This window comes from Hypanus sabinus, chromosome 5 (genome assembly GCF_030144855.1).
Source record: "Hypanus sabinus isolate sHypSab1 chromosome 5, sHypSab1.hap1, whole genome shotgun sequence".
Taxonomy (NCBI): domain Eukaryota; kingdom Metazoa; phylum Chordata; class Chondrichthyes; order Myliobatiformes; family Dasyatidae; genus Hypanus; species Hypanus sabinus.
The window spans coordinates 23,592,129-23,610,069 of record NC_082710.1 but is presented as its reverse complement, the minus strand read 5'-3'; the positions used below and the strand labels follow the sequence as shown (position 1 = coordinate 23,610,069).

At 40.6% G+C, this 17,941-nt stretch overlaps 1 protein-coding gene across 1 annotated transcript in view; it reads right to left on the bottom strand.

The window, feature by feature from the left end:
- Positions 1-7,907: 7,907 nt before the first annotated feature.
- Positions 7,908-17,941, bottom strand: part of dcp2 (decapping mRNA 2) — a 45,555-nt gene continuing 35,521 nt past the window's right edge. The window contains exons 10-11 of the mRNA XM_059969571.1: positions 12,476-12,527; positions 7,908-12,355 (exon numbers count right to left, since the gene is read on the bottom strand). Coding sequence (XP_059825554.1) covers positions 12,180-12,355; positions 12,476-12,527 — 228 coding nt within the window. The 3' untranslated portion in view covers positions 7,908-12,179. The remainder of the gene's footprint in view (positions 12,356-12,475; positions 12,528-17,941) is intronic.

The following is a 17,941-nucleotide window of genomic DNA, read 5'->3' as shown; positions in this document are numbered from 1 at the left end:
TGGCATTTCTCATGAACTCACAGTTCAAGATACTCATTTGAGGGAATATATCAATATCAAATTTAACAAGACCCTTGAAGATCATGTAGGTTTGTATCAAAAGCCCTGTATCCCTTCTAAACTCCAATGATACAAGGCTAGCTCGTTCAACCTTTCCTCAAAAGGATTTGCCAATTTCAAGTCTGGCATCTGGCTAATTTGTTAGTCCGGAATATGAGCTGGAATCCAGAGTAGAAGTGGGGTGTGCAGCTACGGTTAATTCCAAAATAATAAAGTCATAATAAAGGGTAGATTTGCACTAGAACTAAAAGTCTAGTTTTCTGCTTTCTTTAAATTCACCAGGTTCACTAGAAAATTAAAATATTGTAAGACCTAAATCGAGTGGACATGGAGAGGAAATTTCCAATAGTAGAAGAGTCTAGGACCAAAGGGCACAACCTCAGACTATAAGGATGTCCTTTTAAAACAGAGATGAGGAGGAATTAATTTAACCAGAGGGTGGTGAATTTGTGGAATCCATTGCCATAGACAGCTGTGGAGGGCAAGTCATTGGGTATATTTAAAGCAGAGGCTGATAATTTCTTGATAGTAAAGGTGTCAAAGGTTATGGAGAGAAGACAGGAGCATGGGGTTGAGAGAAATAAATCAGCCATGATCAAATAGCAGAGCAGACTCGATGGATTGAAAGACCCAATTCTGCTCCTACGTCTTATGGTCATTTAACATGTAAAAATTATAAATTAAGTGTGCTTGGGTACTTATTGAGCTCATATCTAACAGTCCAGAAAATCTGGTACAACTAAAGTTATTGGAATTTTATTACAGCAGCTGAATAAACTTTCACTGAGCTGCTTCCAATGCATTAACACCCCTCCTTAAATTAGGAGCCTACACCATAATACAAGTGATCTCACCTGTTACACATTTTTTTCTGTCCTCAACCTTCTGTTACTTCATGAATTAATAGAAACCTGATGTTCAAATATCATTTAATCTTTCTCCAGGCTTCTTTCAAAACTACTTATAACAATGTATATCTTGAAGTTGCTGCAAAGGCAAGGTTGACAGCAAGGAGGAAAGTATTAGCTTGCAGAAAGATAAAAGGCCCTTTGTTCGATGATAGAAACTCTATCTAGGCCTTTCAGTATTTGGTAGGTGTCAATAGAATTCCCTCATTCTTCTCAACTCCAGCAAGTACAGGATTAAGAACAATCTAATGTTCCTCACACTTAAAACTTTTCATTCTGAGATAATTCTTGTAAATCTCCACTGCACTCTCTCCAAGCCAGCACATCCTTTCTTAGATATGGAGCCCCAAAATGCTCACAATAGCCCTATAAAATCTAAGCATTACACTTTTTCTTTTATATTCCAGTTCTCTAGAAATGAATGTTAATATTGCCTTTGCCTTCCTTACCACTGACTCAGCCTGCAAGTTAACCTTTAGGGAATCCTGCATTAGTACTCCCAAGTCCAGGGGTCGGCAACCCGCGGCTCCGGAGCCACATGCGACTCTTTCATCTCTGTGCTGCGGCTCCCTGTGTCTTTGGAAAATAAATGATGAGTATTTAATTAAAATGTATTTTATGTTAGTTTTTGAAATGTAATTGTAAATTTGAAGATTATGGTGATCTTGTACAATCTAAATAAAACGTGTTTTTTGTCGCTATTAATATACGTCACCACTGCCAATGCCTGACACCCGCCAGAGCGCGATTTCTTTAATTTTTCGATCCAAGGTAGGCTAACTATGGAAAATTCTAAAAAAAAGAAAAGTGACTGAAGAAAACAGAACGTTTAATGATACGTGGGCAGATTCATTTGCTTTCCCTGCTGACGAGACTGGTTTACCGGTATGCTTAATATGCAATGAGAAACTAGCAAACAACAAAAAGTCAAAAGTCGCAAGACATTTCCAGAATAAACACGCAGCCTTTGCTCAAAAATATCCAGATGGAGATGAGAGAAAAAAAGCCGTTTCGGAACTGATGCGGAAGGTTGATCTGAGCAAAAATCATTTCAAGAAGTGGATGAAGTCTGGAAAATCAACGACATATGCTAGTTTTGTTGCCGCTCAGGATATAGTCAGGTACGGGAAGCAGTTTACAGATGGTGAATATATAAAAGAATTTTTCATTAAGATTTCAGAACATCTATTCATGGACTTTAAAAACAAGAGTGAAATTGTGCAGAAAATCAGGGATATGCCCCTCTCTGCAAAGACTGTCAAAGACAGAACCATAAAAATGGCAGAAGACATCACAAGACAGCAAATTAAAGACATCAATTCAGCTGTGGCCTACTCAATTGCCTGTGACGAGTCTAAAGACAAAGGTGATATTGAACAAATAGCGTTTGTAAACTCTGCCGGACCACAGGAAGAAATGATTGAGTTGATACCTCTAAAAGGCCAAACATGGGGGGAGGACATCTGTGAGGCTGTCTTGAATTGTTTAAGAGCCAAAGTAATAAAGACCATCCACCTGGTGTCAGTAGCTACTGATGGGGCACCAAGTATGACAGGAGCGCACAAGGGATTTGTGGCTTTACTGCAGAAGTCGCTGGACAGAAAGCTGCTGACTTTTCACTGCATCTTGCATCAAGAGGCACTGTGCGCTCAAACATTTCCTCCGGAATGCACAGAAGTAATGGATGTTGTCATTCAGATTGTCAATAAAATAATGGCAAAAAGTTTAAATCACCGTCAATTCCGTTTGTTACTGGACGAGCTGGAAAGCGCATATTCTGATCTCCTGCTGCACAACAAAGTCCAGTGGCTGTCAAGAGGGGAGGTGCTGAAACGCTTTGTCGCGTGTCTGGAAGAAGTGAAAACTTTCCTGGGCAGCAAAGGGCTCACCTTTCCTGAGCTGGAACAGCCAGAGTGGCTGTAAAAGCTACACGTCATGGTAGACATGACAGCGCGCCTGAACACAGCTCTTCAGGGGAAAGGACGCACAGTCCTGCACATGTTGGAGGATGTTTTGGCATTCGAGCGCAAGTTGACAGTGCTTGCCAGAGATTTACAGAAAGGCACATTGTCTCACTTCCCCAATTTGAGAGAGTTCAAACAAGCTCACAACATGATAAATTCGGAGTATTTACATTCTGCAATCATCGCAATGCAAACATCGTTTGGGAAACGCTTCTGTGAGTTCAGAGAGGAAAAAAACATATTATCCTTCCCGGTCACTTCCCTAAGCATCGATCCATCCCTACTGAATACGACTGCATTGGCAGGTGTGAGTCAACCTGATCTTGAGATGGAACTGGCCGACATAGCTGACAAAGACATATGGGTGTCCAAGTTTAGATGCTTGACAGCAGACCTTGAAGATGTTGCCCGTCAGAAGGCCGTTCTTGCTCAGAATCACAAATGGAGTGATATTGAAAACCTCCCCAAACCAGACAAACTTGTGTTTGAAACATAGAATGCTATCCCTGACATTTATGTAAACATTAAAAAGTATGCGCTTGGAGTCCTGTCAATCTTTGGATCCACATATGTATGTGAGCAGGTGTTCTCCAACATGAACTTTATTAAAAACAAACATCGCGCACGCCTCACAGATAACAGCTTGCAATCCTGTGTAAAGATGAAGGTGACGTCATCCAGCCCGGATGTGCAGACGCTGTGCGCTGAGGTCCAGGAGCAGAAATCCCATTAACCAAGTATGATAAATATTTTAATTGCCTATTATTTTACGTATATTCAAATTATTTCATTGTTCAGTGAAATAGTACTTTTATTTTTCAGGTTGACAGCTGGCTGACGTTATTTTTGGTTTGCTGCTGGCGGACAATTTAAGTTTGGCGTTTTTCATAAATACAAGGACTCAAATAGACATTGAGTATTTTACTTAAAAGTAACCTTCAACCCAACGTCTTTTGTTCAGAGTTCAAAAAGTTTTTGTTGCATGCAGAAATGTAATTTCGTTTTCTCTGCAGGAGTTCATCGATTTCATAAATGCAACACATTATAGTTTGTTTATACATAGCATAAAGGCAAAAAAAACGTTGTATGCAGTGTTATTACATTTTAAATGTCAAACAGGTTTTGTGGCTCCCAGTGTTTTCTTTTCTGTGGGAAACGGGTCCAAATGGCTCTTTCAGTGGTAAAGGTAGCCGACCCCTGTCCAAGTCCCTTTGCACCTCCGATTTCTGAATTCAGCCCTTGTTTAGAAAATAGTCTATACCTTTATTCTGTCTACTAAAGTCCATGACCACAATCTCTATTTTTCTTCAAGTATCATGTTCTCTCTGCTATAGCGGATAGATCTCTTGATCACAACAGCTCAGTTTCCTACTTTAGCACATCTTCAACATTCAATGGATCATCCATATAATTTCCACTGCTGTAATGGTCAGGTTCACTCTGCCATCTCCAGCAATCAGACCTGTTCCCAGTACATCTTGTTATGTAACTGCAGGATATGCAACACTTGTCCTTTCAGCTCTTTTCCTTCAACCCTTCATGGATTTAAATGAAGCAGCTATTCACATATCCGGATGCAAGATACTGCAAATATTGGAAATCTGGAGTCACACCAAGGAGCTGGAGAAATTCACTGGGCCAAGCTGCATCTGTGGAGGGAAATGGACTGTTAACATTTCTGGTTGAGACCCTTCATCAGGACTAGTTCATCAGCAGTCTTAATGAAGGATAAAGACCCAAATACCAACTGTCCATTTACCTCTATAGATTTCCCCAAAAATGGAATTATTAGCTAGAATATTTCTAAAAAGTCAATATGCTAATCTAGTACAGTAATTTTTTTAAAAATTCTGATCCAGCACTTAAACTTACTGAATCTCAATAGAATAATTGGGTCTTGCAAGTGAAAGGGCAATATTGAAACTGTAAAGTTATGACATATTTCTTCCCCTCTGATTCCCCAAAATGCAAAAGTAGTCACAGGTCTATTGGTAAATAGTACTTTATTTAAAAAAACATACACATTAGTACAAAATTTTAGTGCTTTATGGATATTTTTATATATAACTTCTACAAGATCTACCATATTGTTTAAATACATATCAGCTGTAGTTCAGATTTCTCAAAGTTCAAAATAGGAAAAACAAATAATCGACAAATAATTTAAAAGTTCAGTACTTTCATTAATATCCGAAGTACAAAAACTTGAAGGAAAAACCCATCAATATTAACAGTTATTATCCATTGTTAAAAACATCAAGTTTTTAAAATAGAAAAATGGTACTATAGGAGACAATTTGATTTACTCTGAACAAGTAAAATTGATGCATACAATTGTGCAATAGTACAATTTCTCATCACAACCATTAATTGTGAAAACACCGCTATGCCATTTCAAGATCTATCTAATGTCTATTAAGTTATTTTATCATAGGGGAATGAACAACATGAACTAATCTTACACACCACAACTCAATAGTTTAAACATGCAACATGAAAAGGGAAGCTAAAACACATTCACAGTACCAGCTACTTATTTGATGTACAATAGGACTAGTGTAAAATTAAATCCAAATCTAATAAATAATGAACTTCCAGCTGATAATCATTTTGATTATATTTTCCCCTTTACTGTGCTAAACCCAAAATAAATTCTGACCTATAGATTGAGGTATTTACAAACTTCTGCCAGAAGGTGGCTTACTCGTGCACAAATCATCTGAAATGCAAGTAATTTCCTCAAGAATAATTAATTTAAATATAGTATCATTATCCTCAAAAGGTCCACTTCATAATGACTTAAGATATTTGTGCATCACGATTCTCCACTGCAAATACCTATTGATTTCTATCATGACAGACATTTGATATTTCAGAATACATTGTGTTCATTCCTAAGTAAAATTATTGAATGTCATTGTCAATTGATATTTTGCATGGCATTCTAAACTCAAAGTGACTGCAAAGAAACACTTATGCATCATCAATGAAAAATACCCTACTAATTTATCAGCAAATCAATATTTTTAAATTATTTTTTAAACTTCAATCACTTGAAAATTATCTTATTAAAATTAGGAAGGGTTCATGTTACAAATATCAGTACACTTAAAAATGAGGCAGACAAGTTCGAAAGCTTTGAATTTCTGCTGGCTGACGAAGTTTTACAAAATTCTACAGTATCATCCATCTATGAATCAAATTCTAGTTTTTTTCATGTTTTCTTACAAATGCAACTAAAATCAAAACATTTGCAAACATCATTTTGGATCTACAGAAAGCAAATGGAGAGAAGATGTAAATTAAACATGTAGCATGAAAAGCAATTTGAATGGACACAGCAGTCCTCTACAGGCACATTAGCCATTATGGAATATTTTAAAGCCATAACAAACTTTATTTTTGTCCCAAATAATGCAGTAATTAAATAGATGTAAACAAGTGTATAATTAGAAAAGCCACTGTATTTATCTGGTTCAGATAGTAGATTGATTACTCTGCTTAATAGCCTATCCCAAATTGCATTCTTTTTTCAATATTACTTAAATTACAGAAGCAATCTACAGCAGTCATTATTTTTACCCATTAACTTATGTTTATAATGAAAGCACATACACTTGAAAAAGCAAATTTAGAACCTGTCTTCTAATCAAATATGGTTCTTAATTGTAACTTGATAAGGTGAACCTTGTATCATTTACAGCAAGTTGTACTTCATCCCCATAAGACAATATAACTGATTTCATTTAACCAAAGCCACTTTGTTTTATAAAGAGAGCTTTACTGCGTTCCAATACCATGTTTAAAAACGTACAAGACTACCTTACATTTGGAGAATATTGCTAATCTAGAATGAAATAGAAAATGCTGGAATTATCATCGGATAGCATCAAGCAAGAGAGAGACACACAATTAAAGTTTCATCAGAAAAAGATTACCATACAGAAGCTTTATTCAGGTACCATCTCTACAGATGTTGCCCAATCTACTGAATCTTTCCAATATAGTTTAGTTTATCTTTCTAGATTTCCACCATGTCCAGTATTTTAATCTTGGTGTCCAAGGCCAGTAAAATACCAAATCAGCTTGACTAGCAGATTTTCTGGACTATTGAATGTTATTCATATCCTAACACTTTTAATAAACATTTATGTGACACAGTATTATAACAAATTTCGCTGTAAATCCAATGAGTTTAAAGGGAACATGATCCCATTAAGTTGAATGAGAACAGAGGATCCAAGGCTACTGTGGGTTTGAAAGAGAGTGTGGGAAACCACATCAAATCACTGGCATTTCCAAAAAGATGATCACACACTTTTAATCTGAATATTTCTGTACTTATATTGAAGTTACATCAAGATCTTAGCAGAGCAAGGGAAGTATTCCTGCAGTATATTCACTGCATCAAGAATGATGCAGAAATACATTGCAGTGCTGCACAAATGCTTAATGAACATGTTAAAGTTTACAGAAGTAAATTTCCGGTAGACACTTTACTGCATATTTGCATTTTGATAGCCTTATAAAATGTTACACATTTAATATTAAGACCTATAAAAAGTTGCTCTTTAATTAGGATAGTATTTGCCTTCTGACCGTTAATGAAGACAATTAGATGTCAAACTGTCCTTCTTAGCTAATATTTTAGCAAAATCACCTACAAAATAATCGCTTTATATTTAAAAGGATTCTCTACAAGTGACTAAAACTGAAAGTACTCTATCATAACAAATTAAATAAAAACTAGCATACATTTTCTTCACAAAATAGGGGAAAGCTATGACCCCCTATCATTTTCACTGGCTCCAAGATAGATGAAAAACTGTTTCACACAAAGTGTCACATTCAAACTGATGTTTGGTTTGTTAGTTAGACATCAGATATAGCTCAATTGTTCTGTGCTCACACAAATCTGCTGAATCTTAGGAAGTGATTAGGGAATAGAGTTTTAACAGGGAATAAAAATGAAGGCTTTAGTCTTCCAATATTTTATTTGTTGTAATTTCTGCCCAGTCCAATACAAATGTGAGAGAAATGAGATGTCGTATCAGAAATGGTCAATTTCTGAGACTGGGTGATGCAGCAAATCCTTAAAAGCAATGAGGTCATCCAATTAGGTGGTCAGATTACTTATCCACATCACGTGGGGCTTGGAGCAATATATTTCATTTGCATTTCAGTGTTAGATTTACATTTTAATTGCCACCATAAACAACGCCAGGAACAAATATAATGGTACAAACTGCAGAGCAGAATTTCTAAAATCGTCCAAATTATATCATTATACAAGGAATATTTTCAACACACCAGGGTGTCACAACAACTTTACACTTTCTGTAAAACCCAATGTTACTGTTTGTCAATTATGTGATTTTATCTTTACTCATAGTTGCAACAAGGTAATAAACAAACATGGTACTAGAAATTAACTAAATCATTCAAAAAGTATTACTACACATCTGTCAATTAATTATATCACACATCATGTGTTGAAAATATCTACACTATAAATCTGTTCCACTGCTAATCATACCCATCACAAAAAGGTAACATAATTTCTCTTAATATCAGCATCTTCTCTCATTTTCTAAATAGTTAGCACTTTAAGGAAACATTTCCAACATTGAAATTCAGTCCTTCCTGTCACATTTCTAGTTTTTCAGATGTATGAAGGACATTTACTTCAAAATCTTTCTGAAGTGTAAAACAAATCGATAATTCAATAATCAGGTTTTCCTATGGCTTCCTGATACCACATTTATTGAACCTACGAGTGGTTTGGTTGTATATTTACACCCTACCCTAACTTAGACTGGCCCTCCACTTGCTTCCCAATGCTATTTGTCAAGATCAGTGAAACCAATATAACAAAATGCAGACCATTAAGCCAATCAAGTTTTTAGGATTTCTGCAGTATTTTAAGATTCCAATAATCTGGCATCCTCTGTATTTTGGTATTATAACATTGTTAGTTATTATTCACACATTTTTTAAGGAAACATGAACTTTTCCAGTGAATTTACTGAGTTTAAAGGGAGTGGGAAACAACCTGGTGAGTTTCACCTTGTAGGTCCCCAGACCTCAGGCCAAGTACCACTAGCAGCCTAGCACTTGGCCACTACTCTTAATCCGAGCTCCAGCAACCCCCAGCTGAGCCTACAATCTGATCTTCCCTTTGGACTCCTAGTGCTCCCAACTATAGTTTCCAAATTTCAGTGGATAACAAGAGCTTTGTATACAAAGAGCAAGCTGGATGTTCATTCATTGGGATTTTTAGATACTAGATTATTAGAGTTTCAAGAGTGTATCAGAGTCACAATAGATACAGTTTCTAATCACCAAACTGGCCATGCCCCATTGTCAAGTTAATCCATATTAAATTTACAAGGAAGGTTTAAAACTTAAAATGGTTCTTCTTGGTGTAAGAGACAAGAGGCACACTATACTTTTGAAAATTTATCATTAATTTCTAAGAATCTACAACTGTATGACTAGCAAATAGTTCAGATTTTAAATTATTTTCAATTGTTTAATCAAAAATTACATTTGATGTTGCAGTGTTCACCAAGCTTGACAACTAGCTTGTAGACATTTCATCACCAGTCAAGGTGACATTCTCAGTGCGCAGTTGTTGGGTGTTTCTCTCTGGGAGTCTCAGACTTTTATAGGCCTCCATTCGCTTGTCTCGGTCCTGATTGGCTACCTCTTCAGTTGACCATTGGTTCACATTTCCTTGGCACTTAAGGGCCTGTGGATGACATCTATTTCGATATGTTTGTTTATGGAGTTATCAGAAAAGAATCACACCTCTAAAAATTCTCGTGCCTGCTTTGGATTTGCTTGCACCAGAACCTCTGCGGTGTCCCTAGTTAAAGTGGTGTTTTTTTCAGTCTTCGTGTACCAAGATCAGCGACAGGAGATTGTGTATACAAAACCATACCACCTTTTTGTATTCCCTTAAATTAACTGTGTGGCAAAGTGGTGTACATGATCACCTGTGGAAATTGCAACAAGTACTATGATGGCTACACAGGATATAAACTCTCAACTCGTTTATGGGAACACAAAGTGGCTGTATGGAGACAATATCCACCATCACTGATCTTGGTACATAAAGACCAAAAAGGACACCACTTTAACTGGGACACTGTGGAGGTTCTCGCTTAGCAAACATGAAGAAGACACAATAATTTTTATAAGTGTAGTTCTCTTCAGATAATTCCGTAAACAAACATATCGAAATAGATGCCATATACAAACCCCAAAGAGCCAAAGAAAAGCAATAGAATTCAAAGGTCAACTGAAAGGGTATCCAATCAGGACAGAGACAAATGAACAGAGGCCTACATAAACACAAGCACTCCCAGAGAGAAACACCAAGAACTGCGCACTGAGGATGCCGACTCAACGTGATGAAACATACAGAAGCTAACTGCCAAGCTTGGTGGACACTGCAACATCAAACACCTGAACCAGAGCCACAAATATTCACCACCATCCTAGACAGAAATTATAAAAGACTCAACCACACAAATTCACAGCAAATTTTGCCTTTTGCCCTATGCAAATGAAAGAGAAAATCAGCACAAGGTGCAAGTGGCATCCATAATTATTAATAGCACTAAACACTATCAGAATGTAATACACATAGTCAGTTTTAAAATAAATTCCAACCCAAGGAACCTATTTGTATGTAAATAGGTTTTATTTTTTTTAAAGCTAAAAATCTCAATTCTAAAATCTACATCTATTGTCAAAATTCTCCCACAGAATGAAAATGGAATAAACAAATGTATACATTATTACAATAATACTATCGAAGTTTTAAAATCCTGTGTTCACAGAATATAATAAAAAATTTATAAAATACTAATAAAAAGGGATACATATTGTACCAGAGTACCATCATAATTTATTTGATTACTTCTGTACTATCCAAATACTTTCTATGTCATACAGATTACTTGTATGACAAATTGAGTAATCTTAAAACTTGAAATATTAAAGTACTTTATATTAAACTATTTATATGACAAATACTAGTTTTGCAGTGTACAACTGATGTCATTAAAATCATGATGTTATGCTGCTCGAGATTTTTTTTTTCTGCATTAGGACAACAGTCACAATTGCATGTTTTATCTCCATAAAATAGGTGAACTGACTAGAAAAACTTGAAATAATTTCTCAGAAGTATGTTCTTCATCTCACTAAGCTTATTTCCACATTGAATAGCTAACTATTGTGGTAAATTCTTGCCCATTAGTTATCAAGGCTAATGAAATTTTGGCCATAAATTATCAGTTTACATCACCAAGGTATTTCAATATTCTTACAAACACATCTAGACAGATGGTTTTCTTAAAAAAAAAATTAACAATAGCCACTTGAATCAATGGGTTTTAATAATCAAGTTACCTCTTAAAATATTTTCCAAATTGGAGGTTTTAATTCACTACTCAATTGACCTTTGAGTGATAGAGAGGAAAAGGCTACATTCTCATCTCTTGGTCTATTTTAAAATCAGTAGTGAGTGTCTCATTCGCATCACTAATTTTTGTGGTATTAATGTATGAAAAAAGAGGAATATTCTTAAAACAGCACCAAAAGCTGCAGAATAAATTGAGAAATCTGTCAATGCTACTGGATCTGGGAACAACTGGAGTGAACAGTCTTTAAAATGGAAACAGTTGAACACTATGTAACTATGCGGACAATAAAGATGATTCTGTTTGCCGACTAGGGCAATAGAAATGATACAAAGGTACATCTGGGAACAAAACTAATACCCAGTATCTGGGACCATGTGTGAATATCACCAAAACTGAAACTCATTAAACTGCATAAATAAAATTATCCACAACAATCCCGTCTTTCAAAATCTCCACTTGAAAAACAGATATCCGTCAGTGCTTTCAATTGAAGAGTAGTCCAAATGGAAAGAGCATGGTAGAATATAGGGCAGGAATGTGAACAAAGGAAAGACTAGTTAAATATTCGTTCTCCTGTTCTGAACTGTTGAAAGAACCACCTGAGAAAATTTATGGCCAATTCCAAATACTGAAAAGGTAATAGTGTAAAAACGCTAAATCGTTTTAAACATGACAATATGTTAATTTATATTTTTTTTAAATCTCTAAAATCCTTAGGGACCTTTCACACCAAGCATGAAAGCCGGTCTTCAATGATCTTGTACCCATGTTCCATCCAATCTTCTAATCCTTTCACAAAGACCAACATTCAGTCATAAGTCAAAGCACTTCATTATTGCATCTCGATCAAACTTGAAGCTGAGAAAGGCATTTGATGAAAAGTTAAAATCAGAGTGCCCATTGCAGGAATCAGAGAGATCAGAGCCTGATCTGCATGTACCAGAATATTCCATGAGCTGATCTGAGCTGCAAAGTTCACAAACTGCACCTAAGTAGGAAATTAAAGATTAAAACTGATTAAACATTTACAATATGAAAGGTTTCAAATTCAAGTTCTACATCTAGTAGTACATACTTGTAATACTGCAAAAGAATTACACAATCTTACCCATTCCAAAATTGTCCTGCAGTCGTCTTGGCTGAAGTTTTTTATCAGATTTCTGAAAAAGATTTTTGAAAGAAGCAGATGGTCATTAAGATATTTTGCAAAAGATGCTTTAAAATGTAATACAAGGAAGTAGTTGATTGGGGTAGGAATACAAGTGGCTTGCCTGCTCCAGGAATACAAAGCAAAAAAAGGTTAAATGCCTAAATAAATCAATGTAAACCATTATTGAATCTTCTTTTGCAGTCAGAACAGAAAATCTGGAACACGATTGTTGAATTTTATTTAAACAATTGCGAAGTCAAAGAATATATTTATCTTAAGTTGGTACTTAGGCTACATATTTAACTTGTATTCTTTTTAAAATCTTCATTGTATGGATTGCCATCCAAATGTAGCTTGCAATGGGTTGTAGTCCATGAGCCAGTAGGGTTGGTCAGTACCATCTGAGGAGAATAAATAAGTGATTTTTGGTAAGGTATATATCTCTAGAGTTAGAAAATATGTGATAGCATTGCACCAGTGGTAGCTTTATGTGTGCTATCATTCATTTTATAACGCTACCCTAAAATAAGCATTTCTGAAAAGTGGCCAATATAAAGTACTGTACCAATGTGCTACACACAGTGCTGAATTAACGACACGCAGTCGGTAAGTTGTTTCGAGACTAGTTTATTCAAACTTCGCGGTGCTGGCATTTAATCCCTAGTGCCTGCTCTCTCCCGGCGGAAATGACGTCAGAGGTGCATTACCAAAGTCTCTCCCCACGTGCTGACTATTTGTGAGCCGGTTCGCCTGCGCAGAAAGTGGGTCGCCACATAAACCACCCCCCCCCCCCCAAACCGGCGATACACCCCACAATGTCCTCAGTCTGGGTTGGACTCTGTTTGGGAGGTCTGCCTCTGCGCCACGGTGCTTGAACCACGACCGGCTGCGCCAAGTCCACTTGGGCTGGTTTGAGTCGGTCCACCGTAAAAACCTCCTCTTGCCCCCCAATGTCCAGAACGTACGTGGACCCGTTGTTGTTGATCACCCTGAACGGCCCCTCATACGGCTGCTGTAGCGGCGCCCGGTGTCCGCCCCTTCGTACAAACACAAACTTACAGTTTTGCAGTTCTTTGGCTGCATGAGTCAGGGTCAGTCCGTGCTGTGAAGTTGGTACAGGTTGCCGAGCCTTTTGAGTAGTCTGTCCAGGACTGCTGCGGGTTCTTCCTCTTGCCCCCTTGGGGCTGGTATGAACTCTCCCAGGAAGTCCAGGGGTGCGCCGTACACCAACTCGGCCGACGAGGTGTGCAGATCCTCTTTGGGCGCTGTACGAATTCCAAGAAGGACCCAGGGAAGCTCATCCACCCAGTTAGGTTCTCTCAGATGGGCCATAAGAGCCGACTTCAAGTGACGGTGGAAGCGTTCCACCAGTCCGTTCAACTGTGGGTGGTAGGCAGTTGTGTGGTGCAGCTGCGTTCCCAACAGGCTGACCACAGCTGACCACAGGCTGGAGGTGAACTGGGCGCTTCTGTCAGAGGTAATGTGAGCTGGTATCCCGAAGCGTGCTACCCAGGTTGCGATCAGTGCTCAGGCGCAGGAATCGGCAGATGTGTCGGTGAGTGGGACCGCCTCTGGCCACCTCGCGAACCGGTCTACCACCGTTAGGAGGTACCGTGCTCCTCGGGACAATGGTAGGGGGCCCACAATATCCACGTGAATGTGGTCGAACCTCCGGTGGGTGGGTTCAAACTGCTGTGGTGGGGCTTTAGTGTGCCGCTGCACCTTGGCCGTATGGCACTGCATACACGTTCTGGCCCATCCACTGATCTGCTTGCGAAGTCCGTGCCACGCGAACTTGCTGGAAACCAGCCGGACAGTTGTCCTGATAGATGGGTGTGCCAAACTGTGTATGGAGTCGAAAACCCACCGCCTCCAGGCTGCCAGGACGATGGTAGCCAAGTCGCACAGGAGGATCCTATCACCTGGGCCTACGAGAAAGTCCTGCAGCTGCAAACCCGAGACTGCGGTCCTGTAGCTGGGCATCTCGTCATCTGCCTGTTGCGCCTCCGCCAGTGCTGCATAGTCCACCCCCAGGGACAGGGCCTGGACAGCTGGTCTGGAGAGTGCGTCCGCCACAATGTTGTCCTTTCCCGAGACATGCTGGATGTCCGTCGTGTACTCCGAGATGTAGGACAGATGTCGCTGCTGGCGAGCCAACCAGGGATCAGACACCTTCGTGAACGCGAAGGTCAACGGTTTGTGGTCCGTGAATGTGGCGAACAGCCTGCCTTCTAAGAAGTACCTGAAATGCTGGATCGCCAGGTATAGCGCCAACAGTTCCCGGTCGAAAGCTCTGTATTTGAGCTCGGGTGGTCGCAGGTGTTTGCTGAAAAACGCCAAGGGTTGCCAGCGACCCTCAATGAGTTGTTCCAGCACCCCACCGACCGCTGTGTTAATTGTGTCCACTGTGAGGGCGGTAGGGACGTCCGTTCTGGGGTGTACTAGTATCGCGGCATTTGCCAAGGCTTCTTTGGTTTTAATGAAAGCGGCGGCAGACTCCTCATCCCAGGTAATGTCCTTGCCCTTACCCAACATCAGGGCGAACAGGGGACGCATGATTCAGGCAGCTGAAGGGAGGAAACGGTGGTAGAAATTTACCATACCCACGAATTCCTGAAGGCCTTTAATTGTGTTGGGTCAGGGGAACTGGCAAACTGCGTCTACCTTAGCAGGCAGAGGGATTGCCCCGGCTTTAGTAATCCTGTGGCCCAGGAAGTCAATGGTGTCGAGCCCGAACTGGCATTTGGCCGGGTTGATCGTCAGGCCGCATTCACTCAATCGGGCGTAGAGTTGACGGAGGTGGGACAGATGCTCCTGACGACTGCTGCTGGCTATGAGGATGTCGTCCAAATAGATGAAAGCGAAGTCCAGGTCACATCCCACCACATCCATTAACCGCTGAAACATCTGTGCGGCATTCTTCAAGCCGAACGGCATGCAGAGGAACTCGAAAAGGCCAAAAGGGGTGATGAGTGCCATTTTGGGGACATCGTCCGGATGCATCGGGATTTGATGGTATCCCCGGACGAGGTCCACCTTGGAGAAGATCCGTGCGCCGTGCAGGTTTGCTGCAAAATCCTGAATGTGTGGCACAGGGTAGCGGTCCAGTGTCGTAGCCTTGTTCAGCCTGTGGTAGTCACCGCATGGTCTCCAGCCCCTTGTTGCTTTGGGCACCATGTGCAGGGGGGAGGCCCAAGGGCTGTCAGACTGCTGTGTGATCCCCAATTCCTCCATCCGCTTGAATTTATCCTTCGCCAGACTGAGCTTTTCCGGGGGGAGCCTTCATGCGCGGGCGTGGAGGGGAGGTCCCTGGGTTGGAATGTGGCGCTGTATCCCATGTCTGGGCATGGCTGCCATGAACTGCAGTGTCAGAATCGATGGGAAGCCCGCCAGGAATCTGGTGAATTTGTTGTCCGACAGCTTGATGGAGTCCAGGTGTGGGGCCGGCAACTTGGCTTCACCCAGGGAGAATGTCTGGAAAGTCTCGGCATGTATCAGTCGTCCCTTGCAAGTCGACCAGCAGGCTGTGAGCTCGCAAGAAGTCCACCCCCAGGAGTGGTTGGGCCACCGCGGCCAGTGTGAAGTCCCACATGAACCGGCTGGCACCGAACTGCAGCTTCACTGTGTGGGTGCCGTAGGCCCGTATCGTGCTGCCGTTTGCGGCCCTCAGGGTGGGTCCTGGCTTCCTGTTGCGGGTGTCGTACCCCATCGGGGGCAAAGCGCTGATCTCCGCTCCGGTGTCGACCAAGAAGCGGCGTCCTGACTGTTTGTCCCAGACGTACAAGAGACCGTCCTGGTGGCCAGCCGCCATAGTCATTAGCGGCAGCTGGTCCTGGCCCTGGCAGGGCGGGTGACAGCGGCGGGCTTTTGTACCCCACCACTGGTGGTAGAAACACCACTGTTCACTGGCCTCCTCACTCCTGTCTCGGCGTTGTGTGCGCTCCCCTGCCGGGCCTGGTCTGGTCTGCTGTTGGGCCCATGGCCTGGTAATCTGACCGACGGAAACCATGCTCTCCCTCTCCGCTTTCCACAGCACATCTGCCCGGGCCGCCACCTTCTGGGTGTCGCTGAAATCTGTGTCGGCCAGCAGCAGATGTATGTCCTTGGGCAGTTGCTCCAGGAACGCTTGCTCGAAAATGAGGCAGGGCTTGTGTCCATCAGCCAAGGACAGCATCTCGTTCATCAATGCTGATGGCAGACTGCCTCTTAAACCGTCCAGGTGAAGCAGGCGGACACCCCACTCACGCCGTGAGAGGCCAAAGGTCCCAATGAGCAGCGCTTCGAATGCTTCATATTTGCGTCCTTCCGGGGGCAACTGTATGAAATCCACAACCTGGGTGGCCGTCTCCTGGTCAAGGGCGCTCACCACATGGTAGTAACGCGTGGAATCAGAGGGTATCTGCCAAATCTGGAACTGGGCTTCTGCTTGGCTAAACCACACGCGTGGTCGCAGCGTCCAGAAAGTCGGCAGTTGTAGCGAAACTGCGTGAACAGATGAAGAGTCGGTCATCTTTGGTCCAAATCCCGTTTGGACCGTCGGGATCACCAATGCAGCGATGTGCTACACACAGCACTGAAATAACGACACGCAGTTGGTAAGTCATTTCGAGACTAGTTTATTCAAACTTCGCGGTGCTGGTATTTCAATCCCTAGCTCCCGCCTTCTCCCGGCGGAAATGACGTCAGAGGTGCATTACCAAAGTCTCTCCCCGCGTGCTGGCTATTTGTGAGCCGGTTCGCCTGTGCAACAAGTGGGTCGCCACAGTACAACATATACGTTCAACTTAGTGGTATTTTGTCATCAGTGAACCTTCAACATTGAAATTTGTCACAATGATAGCTGAGTTCAAGCACTTTTCAACAAATGTTGTTATAAAATTCTACATTGAAAACTATGTAATTGGTGGCACTCGCAGTACAGTGCCCAATTTCAGTACAGTGAAACATTTCATTTTTTGAAAAATATTTGTGTGTTGTTTATTTTGGAAAAGTTAATAAAAACCCTAGGACACATATAATTACATGGATTTGTAGAGAATTTATTCAGGAATTCAAATAAGTAATCACTTTTTGTATATATTCCATATTAACATCAGTACAGCAGAAAATGTTACCCCACCCCCCAAAAGGTAAAAAAAAAACTCATTTGGAGAGACTTCTGGAGTTTCATCAATGTCCTGATATTTTCCTTTTCCATATTGTGGTATCAAATCAAAACATTTTTAAGGTTTTGTCATAGCATTACAAAACATTACAAATACAAAGCATTACAAAACATAGAATTACAGTACAATAATTCAAATGTGAGGTACCGACACGGCCGTAACCTAGGCCCCATTTGGTTGCAAAATGAATATACTTAATCAAAGACTGCTTTCCATACTTTGTTTTCCATACTTTCATAATCTATTAATAATCATAATA